General features: G+C 42.9%; 1 protein-coding gene across 1 annotated transcript in view; it reads right to left on the bottom strand.

The window, feature by feature from the left end:
- TTC23 (tetratricopeptide repeat domain 23) overlaps nucleotides 1–17,742 on the bottom strand; it is a 110,972-nt gene that overhangs the window by 31,002 nt on the left and 62,228 nt on the right. The window contains exons 6-7 of the mRNA XM_065872089.1: nucleotides 16,432–16,609; nucleotides 3,788–3,893 (exon numbers count right to left, since the gene is read on the bottom strand). Coding sequence (XP_065728161.1) covers nucleotides 3,788–3,893; nucleotides 16,432–16,609 — 284 coding nt within the window. The remainder of the gene's footprint in view (nucleotides 1–3,787; nucleotides 3,894–16,431; nucleotides 16,610–17,742) is intronic.

Genomic DNA, 17,742 nt, shown 5'->3' with positions numbered 1-17,742 from the left:
TCCCTTGGCACTCAGTGGAACGTGCAGATTTGCTCCCAGGAGATCTGGCTGGGACTTCTGAACCACAAATGACCAAAGTCCAGGCCAGAGAGTCCTGCCTGGGTGAGAGCTAGGGTGGGGAGGCTGGTCCCCCCCGTAGTTGTCAGACAAAGATAAATTCCAAATTCCTGCCTTTCCTTTCCCCTTCCAGGAGGTAGCAGAGGCCTGGAGAAACCTCAGCCCTGGGTGGGCTTCTCTCATTACCGCATTGGCTGTGTGTGAGGGGACAGCAGGGACATGAAAACCAGGCCCCCTGAAAGACGGTGGGAAGGCGCCTGCCCACTGCCACTGCAGCTCCTGGCTGTGGGGGACCCCGCTCCTTCCCGCTTTTTCGGGGAAGCTGAGTCCATGCATGGAACACGGCTGTACCCTCTGGGCCCAGGCCACTGAGCTTAGCAGATAAGAGCCGGAACAAACTATCTTAAAATGCCAGCCAGACAGCTCATTGTTCACAGTCTTCCCCATGTTTGTCACCAAGAGAACAAAGACTCCCCCAGCAGCACATTCAAGCTTGTTAACACAGTAGGAATAGTCTGTGGTTTCTCTTTGCTTTGATTCTTTTCTGATGTGCCCATTTCGATGGCTGGCTTGAGGCCTTAGGGGCAAGGGCTGGTGCGCCTCTCTGCCCCTGCTCCAGGGCTTCATGCTGCCTCTGCACCAGCATCTGTTTTGATCCGACAGCTTCTCTGCCCAGCCTCCTCACTTAGTGTTGACTCGCCTTCAAGCCTTCAGTAAACTCTCTTCCTGTTGGTGTCAAGGTGATAGACATTTCCAGTGTCTTCTGATTAGTGGAAGCTGACTCTGAGAAGGGAGCATCCTTACACTGACTGGGGCTTTGTCCCTCTTGTAGAGCAATGAGTAGAGAGGATATTGACTGATGGTGCTGGTGGTATGGAGAGCTGGCTGTGTTAACTCCTTTGTAAAATGGGAGGTCATCTTGCCTCCAAGGCTTGCTAGGATTAAATGGGCATGTTTGTGAGAGTGCCGGCACCTGCATACAACGGGCGCTCGACCCCTGCTACTGCTGTTGTCATCATTGCTAGTAGGATTGTTGTTATGACTCCTGCTGGTTCGGGTTCCTGAGGCCTCTGTGAGTCAATATGTTTCAAGCAATCGATCCTCCAGGCCTCAGGCAGAAGCGACCCCCTTCCTAATCTGCAAAGCCAGTTGCAACTGTCCAACTCCCTGCTCTTGGGGGAAGTTTTTTTCTTATCCTTCCCTATTCATTCTCCTCCCCCTTCAGATACTGACTGGCAAGTCGGCTTTCTGGGTGCAGGTCACCAAACAGTCTGAGCTGCCAAAGAGACATGGGGCAGAATGGGGGACTGAGAGCCTGTGCACGATCCTGGGCTGGCCCCTTCCCAGACGGCACTCAAACTGGTTTCCTTGGGCCACCGTTGCTCTTCTCAAGTCCCTTTCTCTCCCCAAAGCCACACACTCTTTGGGAGGGGAAAGAAGGGAAAAGGGCATGTGCAGTGCCAGTCCTTATAATATAGCACGGAGGTCAAGAGCCTAGGTTCAAGTCTACCACTCCCTGGCTATGGCTCTTGGGAAGTTACCTAACCCTCTGTGCCTTAGTTTCTCCATCTGAAAACTGGGAACACTTGTACCAAACTCACAGAGCTGTGGTGAGGATTAACTGAGTTAATAAATATAACACGGTTAGAACCATGACAGTATGTACTATGTAAGAATTCGCTATTATTACTGTGTGAGGTCATTAAATTTTCACAGACCTAATTATCTGTATCAAGTAGGTATTAGTGGCATTCTCTATTTACAGGGGAGGCTATACCAACACCATATTTAGAATGGAAAACTTAGAAAAAAATACATAATTGGATTGTTTCTGATTCTATAATTACACAAAGAAGAATGGTCTAACTTTGCAGCTACAAGAAACAAATATTTTAGGGACACGATTTCTATTGTTCCCCACCTAATCCATACATTCATCAGGTGTGTACACCGAGCACTAGCTGAGATGCTGGCAAACCGGAATCCCTCTAGGCAAAGATGGTCTCTGGCCTTAGCCTCCTGTAGTTGCTTGGTATTCTCTGGGAGTAGACCCCCTCCCCCACACCCCAGCAGTTTAAATGCTCAGAAACTTCCAGTTCTCAACCCATGAGCCCCCCAAGAAAAACAGGAAGGGCCTGACAACCACTTATTATACTCATGCTTCCCAGGTCAGAAGTTAGGGATCTAGCCCTCACACTTGTTTTGCTTCCCTCAGAGCCTGAAACATATTTGACTTGGTGACCATCAACTATTCATTGATTTCACATAAAAATTCAGATTTCTGCCTTCTCTTGAAAAAGCAGACCTGCTAATACAAGCCTGCTTTCCACATGACAGTAATGGGCTGGAGCTGAATAACAGCTGCTCACTTTCGACAGGGGACGGGCCTCTCCAGTTTGCCACAGTCCTCACCACTCCCTAGTGCATCTCTCAGATTACAGCCAACAGTTAGCTGCCATTTATAATTATGCTTGCTGCTGCTACTGTTTTCTAATGACTACTCGCTTCACTCACATTGCTTACTTGGTTCCTATAGGCATTTAGATCTGTGACTCCTGCTAATCTAGGGGTTTCCATCATGTTTGCATTTTAAGTATCCTATTAATACTTGTGGCATGGAAGCTTCTTTTCCCCTATTAAAGGAATTTTAGCCACCAATAAACTGGTTAAAATGTTGGCTCTTTGAAGGTTTTGAAGTTGATTGCTATGTATGGAGTGTTCTAGGGAGTTAGGGTAAGGAAGGTCGCCTGCCTTCTCTATCCTCCAGCTCTGAAAAGGTGCTCAAAGCTCCGGGAGACCAGAATGAAGGATCTTTAAGGTGGGATGGACAGAAAGATTAGCACTGGTATCCCCTTCCCCAGCTCCTCCCTGGACAGGAGCCCCTGCCTGGCGCAGGGACCTCTGCAGACCAGGCTGCTCACTGAGGCTCCTCCTTCATCTTCTCCCCCACCAGCCTCCTCATCTAAGCCCAGCTCCTACTCCCTGAACCTCAACCTCAAGCCTTCCAGATACTGATTTTCAAATTGATGGCACACTGGACCTTATTTTCCTACAATGCATAAGTATTTCTAGCTGACATCTTGGAATACACCTCTTGTCTTCTTTATGAGTTATACTCTGTTTATGAATATTCTGAGCAACAACAAAGAAAGTCACTAGAATGCATGTTCTCCATCAATAGAGGCATATTGTATGCTCTGAGCCCAGGATGGAGGATTAAAGAACTCCCAAGCTCACTGCTCTACCTATTATGTGGGGCTAAGAAAAACTATATGACTCATAAACGACAACTTCCTTTTGGAATCCTGAAGCCGTGTAAGTTCATCCTGATTGAAAGCTCAGCCCTGTGAGAGTCTGGAGGCTGGAGTTCAAGCAGGTCAGATCCGTTGCCACAGTAGCTCCACAACCTTTAAAAATAGATCACCTTTGAAAGCCCAGTAGATTTCCCTGTAAGCCCAGCACAAACTCTCTGGGGCTCTGATAGCTATGTTTGGATGAAGATTTGCTGTATTTGAGAGTAAAAGATTAGAGGAAGGCTGAAAAAAGATAGAAACCAAAGGACTCTGGACTCTAGTGAAGCTAACAGAGAAGGCTCTCTGAAGGGTCTGTCCCAGCTCCATCCACATGTTCATCCATCCCAAAGGCAGCTAGCCCACAGACACCGATGCACATGGGACAGGCAGGGAGCAGGCCTTGCTGTCCCCCACGGAAGGCTCGCTCTCGCTCTCACCATGGTGCTCAGGCCTCCCAGAAGTGACAGCAGCACAGGCGATGGAGTGTGCGGACACGGCTGCCTCCTCTTGAGAGGGGTTTCTGCTCAGGACGATGAGATGCGCCTGTCATCGTGGAAAGAAGACACACGTTTGTTTACATGCTTGGCAGCAGCAGCAGGAAACTAACTATTCTTGGAACGATAAGCAGAAAGCCAAGGAAATTTCTAGCAAGCTAAACAATATGATTTATGTGGAAGCACAATCAACTCTTGGGAGAGCTCGGTTTTAAAAGCATCGTGTAGTTGAGAAAGCACCAAGCCCTGGACGCTGAGTCCAGATAGCTCGATGCTGTGGCCAGGGCTTATTTCTAAGTAAATCATTTAAAAGTCTATGCTCCCATGAGTGCAGTGTCAGCAGAAGAGGGGGGAGGGTTTCCAGGAGGAAGGAGATGGATTAAAAAGTGCCTGTGCTGTAGGGGAAGTGGGCAAGCACAGAACCCTACCTACTGGTCAGCCCAGAGAGGGGGACCTACCCCCAGTGTCAGCAGCCTCACCCACAGAAACCCCGACCCCAACCCCAAGCCTGGTCCGCCAAGCCCATTTGCCTATAACCTCGGCGAACTGGACCACAGGAGCTGCCCGAACACAGGAAACAGCTCAGTTCCTTGAAAATGAAGCCCATTTAAAAATTCTTTAAGGGGAAAAAACCACCGTATGATCCTATGAACATAAAATAAAAATAATCCTTTCAAATAAAATACAAACTACATCCCTTCAAATAAAAAGATATTAAGCAAACAAACAAGTAAATAATCCCATGGATTAGTCATAGCTCCTGGAGGCTGAAAGAATCGGGGTGCTTTGGGCAGTGTGCACCAGGGCAGGAGGAATGTCAGCATTCATGACATGGTAGAAACAGCAAATCTGAAGGCAGAGCATCAAGGTCAGAATCTTATCTCCATCCTTTATTAGCTGTGAGGTACCTTGGGCAAATCACCCACTCAGCAACCTCAGTTTTTTCATCTATAAAATGAGGATAATGAAAATTGTCAAAAATATTTAAATCGATATCGCAAATGAAAAAGAAATGAAAAGTAACAGCCTAAATCTTAGACTAGATAAAGCCATACCACTAGAACCTTCTAGTCCAGACCAAGCAGTGAGACAGCAAAGCCATAGACTTGCTCCTCTGATGACCAGCTTAATGCATTTCTGAGATGATAAGCAGGGTAGACTCTAAACTGTCCCCTCGTTTGTCATATGTTAAAATCCACTAGTTACTAGATCTAGACTTTTTATGATAGGGGCTACTCCAAATCAAGATTGCTGGTAATAACTTTTATTGCTGTGTTAGAACAATCAGGATTTCATATTTGTAAATGCTAACAATATCCTTTGTTTTAAAATGACTTTTCTTATTACAGCAATGGTCCCCAAAATTTTTAACACCAGGGATCGGTTTCGTGGAAGACAATTTTTCCACGGACCAGGGGTGGGGTGGGGGTGGGGGGTGGGGGGGCGTGGTTCAGGCAGTAATGCCAACAATGGGGAGGTGGCAAATGAATCTTCCCTTGCTTGCCGCTCACCTCCTGCTGTGCGGCCCCTTTCCTAACAGGCCCCGGACTGGTACCGGTCTGTGCCCCGGCGGTTGGGGACCCCTGTATTACAGGATATAGATAAATTGAATACTTGATTTTGGCAAACCCCAAATTGGTCATTATCCTCGATTTGGCCTGGAGTTCTGACTGGAAATGCTTTTCAAATAGGACACAGGGTTAGAGTGAAAGGATCAAATGTTCAGTGCTCAGGGAAAGGAAAAAAGAGAGGAAAAGCTTGCCCCACCCCAAATGTAAATGGATCATGTTTACTTTGTCTGTTGCCTGGGTTAACTATCTCTAGAATCCACTTTTGAAGAGAGCACCCTCTGATGCCAGAAGAGATTTAACTCATCTTGTTACAAAGACATTTTACACACAGTATTTTAGATTGATTAAAATTCAAATTCAAAAAGATTTCATATGTTGTTTCCACTTAATATTATAATTCGAGGCAATGTAAAAGACGCATTCTATCAAAGTTACTTTCAAATGAATTATTAACATGTTCTGAGAGTTCTCTAAGTTGCCTTTTGTCTTGGAAACAGGAAGCAAAGTTTTCCATGAGCAAAAATGTTCATATTATCAAGAAAGTGGATCCTGAAATCTAATGGGGATCTGAACATATCACAAAACCTTCAATGTTTTGCTGTATGAGATGCTAATATAAGCAAACATTAATATTCATTATTCACTTCAGAAACTCAGTCTCTGATCTAATTTGTTATTTGATGTTCGAAAAGCTTCTAAAAACCATATGTGGGAGTGGGGGGTGAGGGTAGTGGAGAAGGGAACCCATGATGTTTAAAATGTGCAATCTCATTTATTCAGAAAAATTTAATTCAGTCCTATTCAATTCAACTTATCTTAATTTTTAAATGCTTTCTACATGTCTGATATTATTCAAACCCTAGGAATTCACATAAAGATTAGGCAGGGCTTTTGGTTTTAAAGGAGCTTACAGACGAACTACAAAAATGTGGGGTAGTTTGATTTTACCTAAACTCACAGACACTACCCCTCACTAGGTTTTAGCACCCGGCTCACTACTTTCCTCTCCACCCCTCCTCCTGTTATCATTTTCAGTGATTTCAGTATTCCTAAGATTGGTCTGCACCTATTGGGCAAGAAAGAGATGGCACAGTTTAACAGATGAATAGAGGAAAAGAAGTTTGCACGGAGGAAACCTAAGGAAGAGAGTGCAGGACCCCAAACAGGTTGCTTTAACATCACAGGCAGAGCAAGGGAGGGAGAATTTGCTGGAACTGGAAAGATGAATTATAGGGGAGGGAGCTGTAGCTTTCAGTGAATGGATGCAGACCACCTGCACTGACCTTGCTGGGAGGAGCTGAGGGAATAAATAAGCTGTGCTCTCTCCTTCCAAGGTCAAGGCTGTGTGCCTCCCAGCCAGAGGGCAAGGCGGCCCACTGACACTGTACTTAAGTGGGCACCGTGAGGGATGCAGAGTGGAGCTAAAAGAGCAAACTAAAACACCCAGTGAATGACCCAGCTAACACCTTGGCCTCTTGGGTTTTGACAGGCTTATTTTCCTCCCTACCCTCAGCCACCTGGTCCCCCATTATGCTCTGGGCCTCATCATCGCTTAATCTTTGCTACCTCTGGATCCCGCAGCTCATAGACCCTGTTTGACTGTTGGGGCATCCTGGCTCTATCACATCCATGCAGCTTCTCATCCTCTGTCCACTCTCCACATCTCACTAGCCATCCACCCCTCCTGCTGTCCCTTCCCTTCTGGTCCAGCTTAGAGGGCACCACCCATCAGTGTCTATACGGAAAATGCCCTCAACTCCACTGAAGCATTATTTGAGATGGTGAAAAACGGGGAACCAGCTAAACATCCATCAGCAGGGGAACGAATATATTATGGTTTATTCATACAATGATTGAACTCTATCTATATGTATTAACATTTCAAAAACACACCACTGAGTGGAAAAGCAACTTATGAAAGGATGCAAATGTCATGATGCCCCTGCTTTTCAAGTTTCTGATTTTAAAGCAAAAGAACCCCTTTTATACCAAACAGAATGGTTCTCTCACATACAAGGCAGGTAAGTGTGGAGCTGCTCTCACTGAAGCAGGTAGAGAGACCCTGGGAAGCCCAGGTTGCTTCCATCCAGCCACCCCCAAAAGACCCTCCTTGGAAAATGAGTGTTGGCGGTGACACAGTTTGACAACCACAGTACCACACCATGCAGGAGGCCTCCTGAGGGAGTGAGTACTGAGAAAGTTGACAAAGCTAGTGATTAGATTACCCAATCTTTCCAAACTAAACCACTGTTCACAATTCTGGAACAACACTTTGTTTGCTAAGATAATATAAATATCCCTGTTACATACATCTGAGAGCATTTAAGGACTAGCTGTTAGGGTGAACAGAATTACAGGAGTCCTGCTTGCCTCTCCGGCTTTATACAGAGGCCCGAGTACTAGGCCCCGCTGGGGATCTGCGGCTTGACCACGCTCACTCCTCGTTATTTATTAATCACCCCAGGGCTTTCATCTCTCCTCCCATCCTTTGAAGTTTTTGATATCTTATGGTTAGATGTTTATCAACTGTCATCTTGAGGCTGAGGAGGAATGTTTAATATTCTTAAATCTCTTCAGCTGCTAGCATGTCGTACTGGGTTAAAAACAAAAACACCTTTAATATCCCACATGGAGTAAGGTCATTAATTGAAAAAAACTCATTCACAGGACCAACTGCCTCAAGCCCTGGCAAGGTACAGAGCAGCTGTTGCATTCTGGTCCTCTTATGTGTTTCTGGGGGAAACCAAGGATTCCTCAGTGCCAACCCAGCTGTCAATAGACACAGCCAGAGCCAGGGCTGGCAGACTCTTATCTAACTGGGCCTGTCCCCTTGGATTTGTAAAATGTGTAACAGTTCTTGAAGAGAAAACTCGATGACTACTAAAAAGGATGTTTCTATTTATGCAGGCAGACCCCACCACATGAACACTCAACTTAAAACACTGGGTGGGTTCTGAGTGTGGAACCCCAGCTCTTGTGGGGAGGGAGAGAGAGATTTTTTTCCCACTTTGATAATGATTAGGGGAATCAGTGACTCAGAGGGAAATCTCCTCTCCCATAGCATAGTGAAGAGCACACAAGTAGCTCAAAGTACATTTGTGGACTTAAACTGGGTCTATTTACCCTGGAGATGAGAACACTCAAAGAGAAGACAATAATAATAATTAATTATATTAAAATAATTAATAATTGCCAGGATCTCTTTGTAAAGCTGAGGGCTAGCATAGGGAGGGACTGAGGGAAGGAGGGAAATAACATCGATATACACCAGCTCCGCTTAATCTCAAAATGACCAGTGAGAGTGATGTTAACTGCCTAATTTACGGATGGCGAAATGAAGCCTCAAGGAGAGTAATCGACTGTCTGAAGGTCACATAGTTGGTCAATGGCAGAACAGGGATTTGAACTAGGGCGTGTGATTTCAAATTGCATGCTTTTCTCATCTAACACCTGGTTATCAAGAGGGTAGAAGTCACAGAAAGGCAATTTTCAAGTCAATGTAATGAAGAACTATTTAAGAGTCAGAGAAATAGTTACTAAGAATTAGACTCAGCCCAGAATTAAATAGACTGGCTAGGGAAAGAGCGAGCTGCCAACACATGGAATTCTGAGCACTGACTGTAGAGAGACGCCATGGAGGGGGTCAGGCAGTGGACGGTGGATGGAGCAGACGTTAAAGTGCCTTCTACCAAGTGGCTCCGTTTCTGCTTTGATTCAAATTTGTGCCTTAATTCAACAGAAGCTCAAGTCCACTTGTCACTATGAGGTATGAGCTTGCTGTGTTTCTCTTATAACTGACCAGCTGTGAGACTGCATAGCTTTCTCTCTCAGCTCTGCCAGAGCTGGCCATTCTACCCTTAGGCTTTGACTGTCATCCTCGTTCAAGACAGGGTCATGTTGCAGCCCAAGGTTGCCACTTCCTTTCCTCTCCCATCTCTGCCCAGTAGGGAAGTCTTCCATGGCCACACACACCATAGGGGACTGAGGCGGCTGGAGGGCACTGGCTAAAAAAACGATGGAGCTGGGAATCCCCGGGAGAAATAGATGCAAGGGAAGTAACTGGGTGCAGAGGGCATTCAAAAACTGATTTCTGAGGGCCCCAGACTGAGCCAGTTTCTTTTAATAGTCAGAGAAAGTCTCTGTGGCAGCTTTCCAGTTGTCAATTTTAGCTCCTCCAAAGGGCTGGGAGAAAAGGCCCTACTCGCTGTAAGAGTTAGCACCAAAATAGACATGTTGGGGCCTTATATTTTTGTCTTTTTGTTCTGTGTGTTTTCTTAAAACTTAATTATATTTTTAAATTATAAGAGTAGTACCTGCATATAACTTTTTAAAAATCCTAAGTAGTAGAAAAGAATAAGCAACTAAAAATTTTAATGCCCTGTCCTTTGTGTCTATAAGCCTCAACCCCTCTTCTCCCCATTTCCAGTCTGATTTCTTATAGCTACCCACTATCAACAGTTTCCTGCATATCCTCTCAGAAATACTGATGTGCTTATACACACACACACACACACACACACACACACACATGAGATCAGAGCCTGGCCCTGTCCCCCTCTCAGCTCAGCTTCATCTCCTGCCACCCATTCTGGGCTCTCACCACAGTGGTTCCCCTCTCCTCAACCTTTGGGGTGTCTCATTATCAGATCCCACATCAGCTCAGGCTGCCTCGCTGGGAGCTCTCGCAGCACCCGGTACCTCCGCCTGTGGTGCACTTCACAGTGGTAGTTTTACATTCATCTGTGTGATTCTTCACTAAGGTCTGTCTCACTCACTAGGCTGCTTCTTGAGGGCAGGGCCTCTGACATCCGAGCCTTCCATCATAGTCCCAGGCCTAACACTGTGCCCAGCACAATGTAGTCTTTAATTGGTCATTGACTGACAGAATATTCTGGTCTACATCTGGCTTTTTAAAATTAAGAATGTATTTTGGACACTTTTCTTCAGAACACAGACATCCATCTCATTCTCTTTAGTGGCTCTACAGTATCCCATCACATGGATAGATCATAGCTTTATAATCAGTCCCCTACTAATGGGTTTTAAGAGTCTTTCTAATTTTTTGCTATTGCTAATAACCCTGTTTCTTTGCACACTTGTGCACATCTATCTGTTAGGTAAGTTTCTAGAAGTGAAATTGCTGGGTCAAAGGGTCAGTGTGTTATAAAACTGGAGAGGGAATGTCAATTGCTTTCCCCCAAAATGGTGCTGATTCCCAGTCTTACCAGCAGTGCATGAGGATGTCTGCTTCCCCACACCCTTGCCACCATGGAGTGGCACCAAACGTTTTTGGCATCTCCTTGGTTAAACTGCACTTCTTTAATAACAAGTGAGGTTAGGGATTATTTTTGGATGGTTATTGGCCATTGTATTCCCTCTTCAGTAAAATGTCTGTTTCTGTCCATATTTCTATTGAGTTGTCTTTTTCATCTAGATTTTATAAGAACTCTTTCTATACTTTCCCCTCCTTGACATTTATTTCTTAACTTTGTGATATGTTGTCATAGAGAACTTTTTCATTTTTATGCTGTCAAGTTTATCAATCTTTCTTTCTCTTTTTTCTTCTCGTCCCTCTGTCTCTCAATCTATAGCTATCTGCACACCTGCAGAGGAAAAATGCCCAACAAGTGTCACAACACTGGGTACTTCTAGGATGGGGGAGGAGGGCTGAGATGACTTGTAGCCCATTTCTCCGTATTTTTCTGTATGGCTCGATTTGTTTTTTTATAAAAAGCATTATCATTATGATAAAAAACAGATGTCTTTTCAAAAGAAGCAGTATGGCACCATGATTTGTATCATTCTTAGAAAAGGTTTATACTGTATAAAATCATATCTGCATTCTGCATCTTTTCTAATTTTAAACAAAATAGGCTAGTGTTGTCAGAGATTTTGAAAATTAAAAATAGCACTCATCTGATTATTTATAATAAATGAATGACACTTTATAGTAAATACACAGCAATTAACAAGAGCCAATAAGAAGTGCTGCCATTTACTGAATAGTCTGCACCTGACAGGAGTCACATGTGAGCACCTATCAGCCACCACCTAGGCCTGACCGAGGCCAATAACTCACCCAGAGCAGGAACATGAACCCAGATTTTCTGATCTTAAAGTCTTAGGTAGAGTAACTGATAAATTATTTCATCATACTTTGCAAATCAAACTTCTCTAAATTTGGGAACTGCTGAATGGCAGAGCTGCCCTGAAAACTGAAAAGAGAGATATGCGATTCGAGTGTCAGAGACGTGAAAAAGCAATCCAAGCTAGCGCGGTGTTAACGTGTACTCCTTGAAGGCACACACCCACAAACATGCTATTGCTCACACAAATGAAATCCTGGGATTTTTCTTTTGGATAGGAAAATAAGGTTCTAGTGCCAAAATCTGCCACAAAGAGTTTCAGAAACAATCACGTTTGTGTGGTTTTCTCACAGAACCCTGCTGCAGAGGACCCACAGGGCTGATGACAGCTCTTTCATCAGTCCTTGGGACTGCTGCCTTCCCTCTGTGATGGCTCTGGGGGCTGGCTTTAGTTTTCTCCATTTTAATGGGTTAGTTCCTAAAATACTTTGGAACTTTTATACATTCTACAGAGAATAAAAGGTCTTTTCTCCCTGGGTGTTTCTCTCACTCCAAAGGAATGAAGAGTGAAAAAACAAGAGGGGAAATAACAAAACCCCTTTCCTTTGTGTGTAATTAATAAATGGCTTTTAGGCATGGGCTCCCTTGGAGAGCTATACCTTTCTGTATTTTAGGTAAAGTTGCTAAAGAAAAGGGGAGCTTTGATAAATGTTTAACAATTACTGTTAATAAATAAAAGTAGCTTATACTGGCAACATGCCAAATTGTTCACAAAGCACTTTCCATTTTGAATCTTTGAGCTGTTCTGTGAAGTGGATAGGGTCTTTTGTAGGCTTTTTTTTTTTTTTTTTTGAGAGACTAAATGACTTATATTATCAAACAAATGGTAAACAGAAGAGTCTGGACTCCAACCCAAGTTTTCTGATTTCAAATCCAATGCTATCTTGACTTCACAAAGCTATCTCTTTAATAATCGTAGGCAAGTATTTATTTAAACACTCTCTAATCTTTATTAACCTCAAGAATAAACAATAAAAGTCACCTATTAAACTTGACAAAGCATTAAAAAAAATGAGTGAATTCCTCAATAACCTGTATACAGAGAAATATTTCTCAGAGTCAAAATCTAAATGTAATAAAAGATTGAAAACTTGAAAGCACTAAGAAAACTTTTGCATGGCAGAAAACATTATACATACGCACACAAACTAGAGCTAATAAACAAATTTACAAAGGTTGTAGGATACAAAGCTAACATACAAAAATCGTTTGTATTTCTATGCACAGGCAATGAACAATAAGAAAGGGAAATTAAGAAAACACTTCCATTTGTAATAACATAAAAAAGTCCAAAATACTTGGGAATAAATCTACCAAAAGAAGTGCAAAACTTATACTATAAAACATGGTTGAAAGAAATTAAGGAAGACCTAAAGAAATAAGAGATTATCCCATGGTTATGGATTGAAAGCCTTAATACTGTCGGGCTTCCCTGGTGGCGCAGTGCTTGAGAGTCCGCCTGCCGATGCAGGGGACACGGGTTCGAGCCCTGGTCCGGGAGGATCCCATATGCCGTGGAGCGGCTAGGCCCGTGAGCCATGGCCGCTGAGCCTGCGTGTCCGGAGCCTGTGCTCCGCGACGGGAGAGGCTGCGACAATGAGAGGCCCGCGTACCACAAAAAAACCCAAAAACAGACAAACAAAAATTCTAAATTAAAATAAATTTGAGATTAATCTCAAATTTATAAAATTTGTAAAATGGGAATAAAATAATATAAAAAAGTTCGCAAAGTTGGTGTGAAACTGGCTCAATTATGAGCAAAGAAAAGCCAACTTCTGGTGGCCAGGTAACTCAAAACAACCTTTTGGCAGAATGTCAACAAAAATCAAGAGGTATAAAAATGTTCATATCTTACCTCTCAGCAGTTTAACTTTTGGAAATGTGTATCAGCATATAATTCAAGAAAAGAAAAAACATTTTTTAAAATAAGAATATTCAGAATTATTGATACTAACAAAAAATTGCAAATCCACAGTGTTCCTTCACTCAGTAAACGTCCCAACCAGCCACACGCAGAAAACTGGTCTAAAGCTGGACTCCTCCATCTCCCTCACTCTCCCACATCTGCACAACTCCCAGGCCTGTCATTTTTACTCTCTATCTGTCTGTGTCTCTCCGTTCTCACGACACTGCCTGAGTCCGGGCTGTCATCATGCCTACCTGGTCTGTTGCAGCCACCTACTGAGTCGCCTTCCTGGTTATCTCTCTGCCATCCAGTCCCTTCTCCATACTGCAGAGCAACGCTTCTAGACTGATAATCTGGTGATGTCAATCTCCCTGCTCGAAAACCCTTAACTGCCCTTAGGATGAAGCTCAAATTCCTTACCATGACTTTCCACACCCCATCTGAATGATACCCACCCACTGCCTTCCCATTCCCATTGCCCAGGCATTGGGAACTTCTTGCAGTTCCCCAAATGCGTCAAACTTTGTCTTACCTTCAGACCTTTCCATGTACTCTGCCCCCTGCCCGGGCCAGTCCTCCCCACCTCTTAGTATGTTTTGAGGCAGGCACCTGCATTTATTACCTTTGCTTCCTCATATCTCACTCACAGTACAATCTGGATTCTGTTTTCAACAGTGCCTCAATGTTTCCCTCAACTAGGTCATCAATGAAAGAAAAAGAAAAGCAAGAAAAGGAAAGGGAGAACTTTTCAAAAATTCATATATTGCACTAGCAGGCACTGTGCTCAACACTTTACAAATATGAACTCATTTTTTCTCCCAACAGCTCCATGCCCTCCATAACAGCAAAAGGTATCGAAAGGGGTGACAATGAGAATATCTCTTTCTTTTCTTCTTGTTATTATCTGGCAAATTCTTCTTTTTCCTTTACCGATTTATCCTTCTTTACTTGACCAATGAAAACCAAAGTTCCTCCATAAACCCTGCCTGGGTGATCTCACCCTCTCCCAAGGCAATTACTGTGTATAAGTGGAGGACTTGCTGACCTATTTTCTGAACTCTAGTCCTGATTATATAACTGTCTAGCTGTCATTTCTGCTTGGATGCCTTATGGGCATCTCAGACTCACCATCAAAACTTGAGCTCACGGGCTTCCCTGGTGGTGCAGTGGTTGAGAGTCCGCCTGCCGATGCAGGGGACACGGGTTCATGCCCCGGTCCGGGAAGATCCCACATGCCGCGGAGCGGTTAGGCCCGTGGCCGCTGAGCCTGCGTGTCCGGAGCCTGTGCTCCGCAATGGGAGAGGCTGCGACAATGAGAGGCCCACGTACCGCGAAAAAAACAAAAAACAACAACAAAAACCAAACAAACGAACAAAAAACCTGAGCTCACCATCTCTCCATCACCCAGTCACACCTGCTCCCCCACTGTAAATGGCACAAACACCCACTCAGCTGTTCAGACCAGAAACCTGGGAGTCATCTTTGACTCTTCCCCTTCCCTCTTTGTCCTGCATCCATTCAAGCTCCATATCTCATAAATTCTGCCTCCTAAATCTTTGTCACACCCATCTACTTCTCTTCATCCTTATGAACATCACCCTAGTTTAAGCCACCACCATCTTTAGCCTTCAGTGTTTCACTCTACCTCCGCTCTTGGCACACCCTCCCTAGTCTACTCTGTACATGTCAGCCAGAATTACCTTTCAAAAAAAAACAATACTGCATTTAAACCTGGGCTATGCCATTTATTAGCTGTGTACTCCTGGACATATCACTCAACCTTTCTAATTCTTGACTTCCTTATCTATAAACTGATAATAATAATAATATGTCATGGGGTGGTAATAATATTTAAGGGAGATAATCCAGAGAAAGTGAGAGAATGGCACACTCTAATAAACTGTGTGTGGGAGTATAAATGGTCATACAAATTTTAAAAGAAATAGCAATAAAGAACCCTCAGTACCATATCATTATATCTCATTTGAAATAAGAAATGAGTTAGTCTATATTTTACAACTTTAACAGGGAAAAATTCTCAGAAAACAATTTAAAATGTGTTTTTAGCAGATGATACCACACAAAAACATCAAACTGACTGTGATGGTTAGTTTTATGTGTCAGCTTGGCTAGGCTATGGTGCCCAGTTGTTAGGTCGAATACTAGTCTAAATGTTGCTATGAATGTACTTTGTAGCCATGATTAACATTTATAATCAGTAGACTTTGAATAAAGGAGATCACCTTCAATAATAGGTAATAATTGGATGAGTAGGCCTCATCCAATCAATTGAAGGGCTACAGAGCAAAAGGCTGAGGTTTCAGTGAAGAAGGAATTCTGCTCCAAGACTGTAACACAGAGACCCTGCTTGCATTTTCAGCTGGCCCACCTACCCTACGGATTTTGGACTTGTCAGCCCCCACAGTTGTGTGAGCCAATTCCTTAAAATATCAGTAAATCTCTCTCTCTCTCGCACTCTATGTATACATCCAATTGGTTCTATTTCTCTGAAGAACCCTAACTGATACACTCACAGAGGAATCTTTTAATGACAAAGTAGAACAGCAGCTACCAGATGACAACTCTAAGTGACTTCAGGTAAAGATTGTAGAATGTGGTAGATAAGAACCCTAATAAGTTTGATAACATAAGCTCTAAATAGATAAGCATTAAATAATAAAGAAACATTGTCTGGGAAACAAGACTTAAATTATGCACCTAATATGAGAAAAGCCACCTTCAGGCAGTCTCAGACTGTTTGTGGAAGATGCACAGGTAACACAGGACCAGTATCCCACACTTGCCCACTTACGAAGATGTTTGTTGAACTTCTACTCCAGACCAAGTGTTCTACTTATCTAGAGCACTTAACAAAGTCAGGAATTCTCAGAGCTGCTATTCCACTTGTATCTGTGAAAAGCAGTGGACTGGAACAGCTTTGGTGGCCAGTACATTGCAGCTTACCTGTAAAAGGTGGTTGATGGATGTGTCGTGAAATCCCAGGGCTTGTTCTACACCTGCCAATTCCCTCAATGTTGGTACGCACTCAAGACTTTTTTCACCTTTACTGATCTCAATATATTCTAAAGCCTCTTGGTAGTGGGGCAGAGCTTCTTTTGATTTCTTCTGACCTTGATATACCCTAAAAAAATCAAAGGGATTATCTTTAAAGTAATTAAAATAGAAGATACTGAAAATAATAGATGGATTTGGCTCTCTGACCCCTGTTGCCAGGTTCATTTCCTAGGCAGCTAAGCCTTTCTTTCCTCCAAGGAGCAGCAGGGCATAGCAGTCAAGAGGATAGACTTTGGGATAATCAGGAAGGTTCAAGGGATAATAAGGAAGGTCAAGGGATAATCAGGAAGGTTCAAATCCTGGCTCTACCACTTACTAGATACAGGACCTTCAAGTCACTTGACAGCTTTCTCATCTGTAAGTTAGGAATAATAACAGTGTCCACTTCATTGGGTTATCATAAAGATTAAATTAGTTAATATTTTTTAAAAAGCACACCTAGAATAGCCTCTGACACATAGTAAGTGCTGTGTAGGTGTTGGTTTAAAAAATATAAAATATTAAAACAAAAATAGTAATCAGAAAGGATGCCATGATATTGATAACTGATCTGTTGAGAAATTATAGAAATTTCCCAGTTTGGTGAGGGTGTGAAGCACTCACATTAACTGTTGGGAAGAATATAATTTGGGCACAAACTTTTCTATATCAAAATTATACGTATGTATGTACACACATATTTCTGCTAATTGCACTTTTAATAGTTTATCTTGAAGAAGTACTCTGGCAGGAAAAGAAGATACTATATACAAGAATGTTTACTGAAGCATTCTTTGTAATAGTGGAAAAGTATAAAGCACTTAAAATACCCCAATAGGTGATCATCCAAGTGGGTTATAGTAAGTACATCTACACCATGTATCCATTAAAGTTAATGTCGATCTGTGTGTATCAACATAGAAGTATACCCACTATATATTCTTCAGTAAAAAAGACAGATTACAAAAGTACTTTATATAATCTTATTAGATCAATTTTGTATCTAATCTATATGTACACATATGCATAGATACCCAAGTGTCACCAAAATGTTAGCAACAGTTATCTCTAAGGAGTTGATTGTGAGTGATTTTACTTTTCTTATTTATGTTTTATAAATTTCCCAAATTTTGTTCTATAAAAATATATTACTTTTACATCAGAAAATATGTTAATTTTAAAAATTAATTTAAAGGTGGCAGTGGGAAAATATTCTTGTAG

The sequence above is a fragment of the Phocoena phocoena genome, chromosome 2 (genome assembly GCF_963924675.1).
Source record: "Phocoena phocoena chromosome 2, mPhoPho1.1, whole genome shotgun sequence".
NCBI lineage: Eukaryota > Metazoa > Chordata > Mammalia > Artiodactyla > Phocoenidae > Phocoena > Phocoena phocoena.
This window is presented reverse-complemented; position numbering and strand designations above follow the sequence as displayed.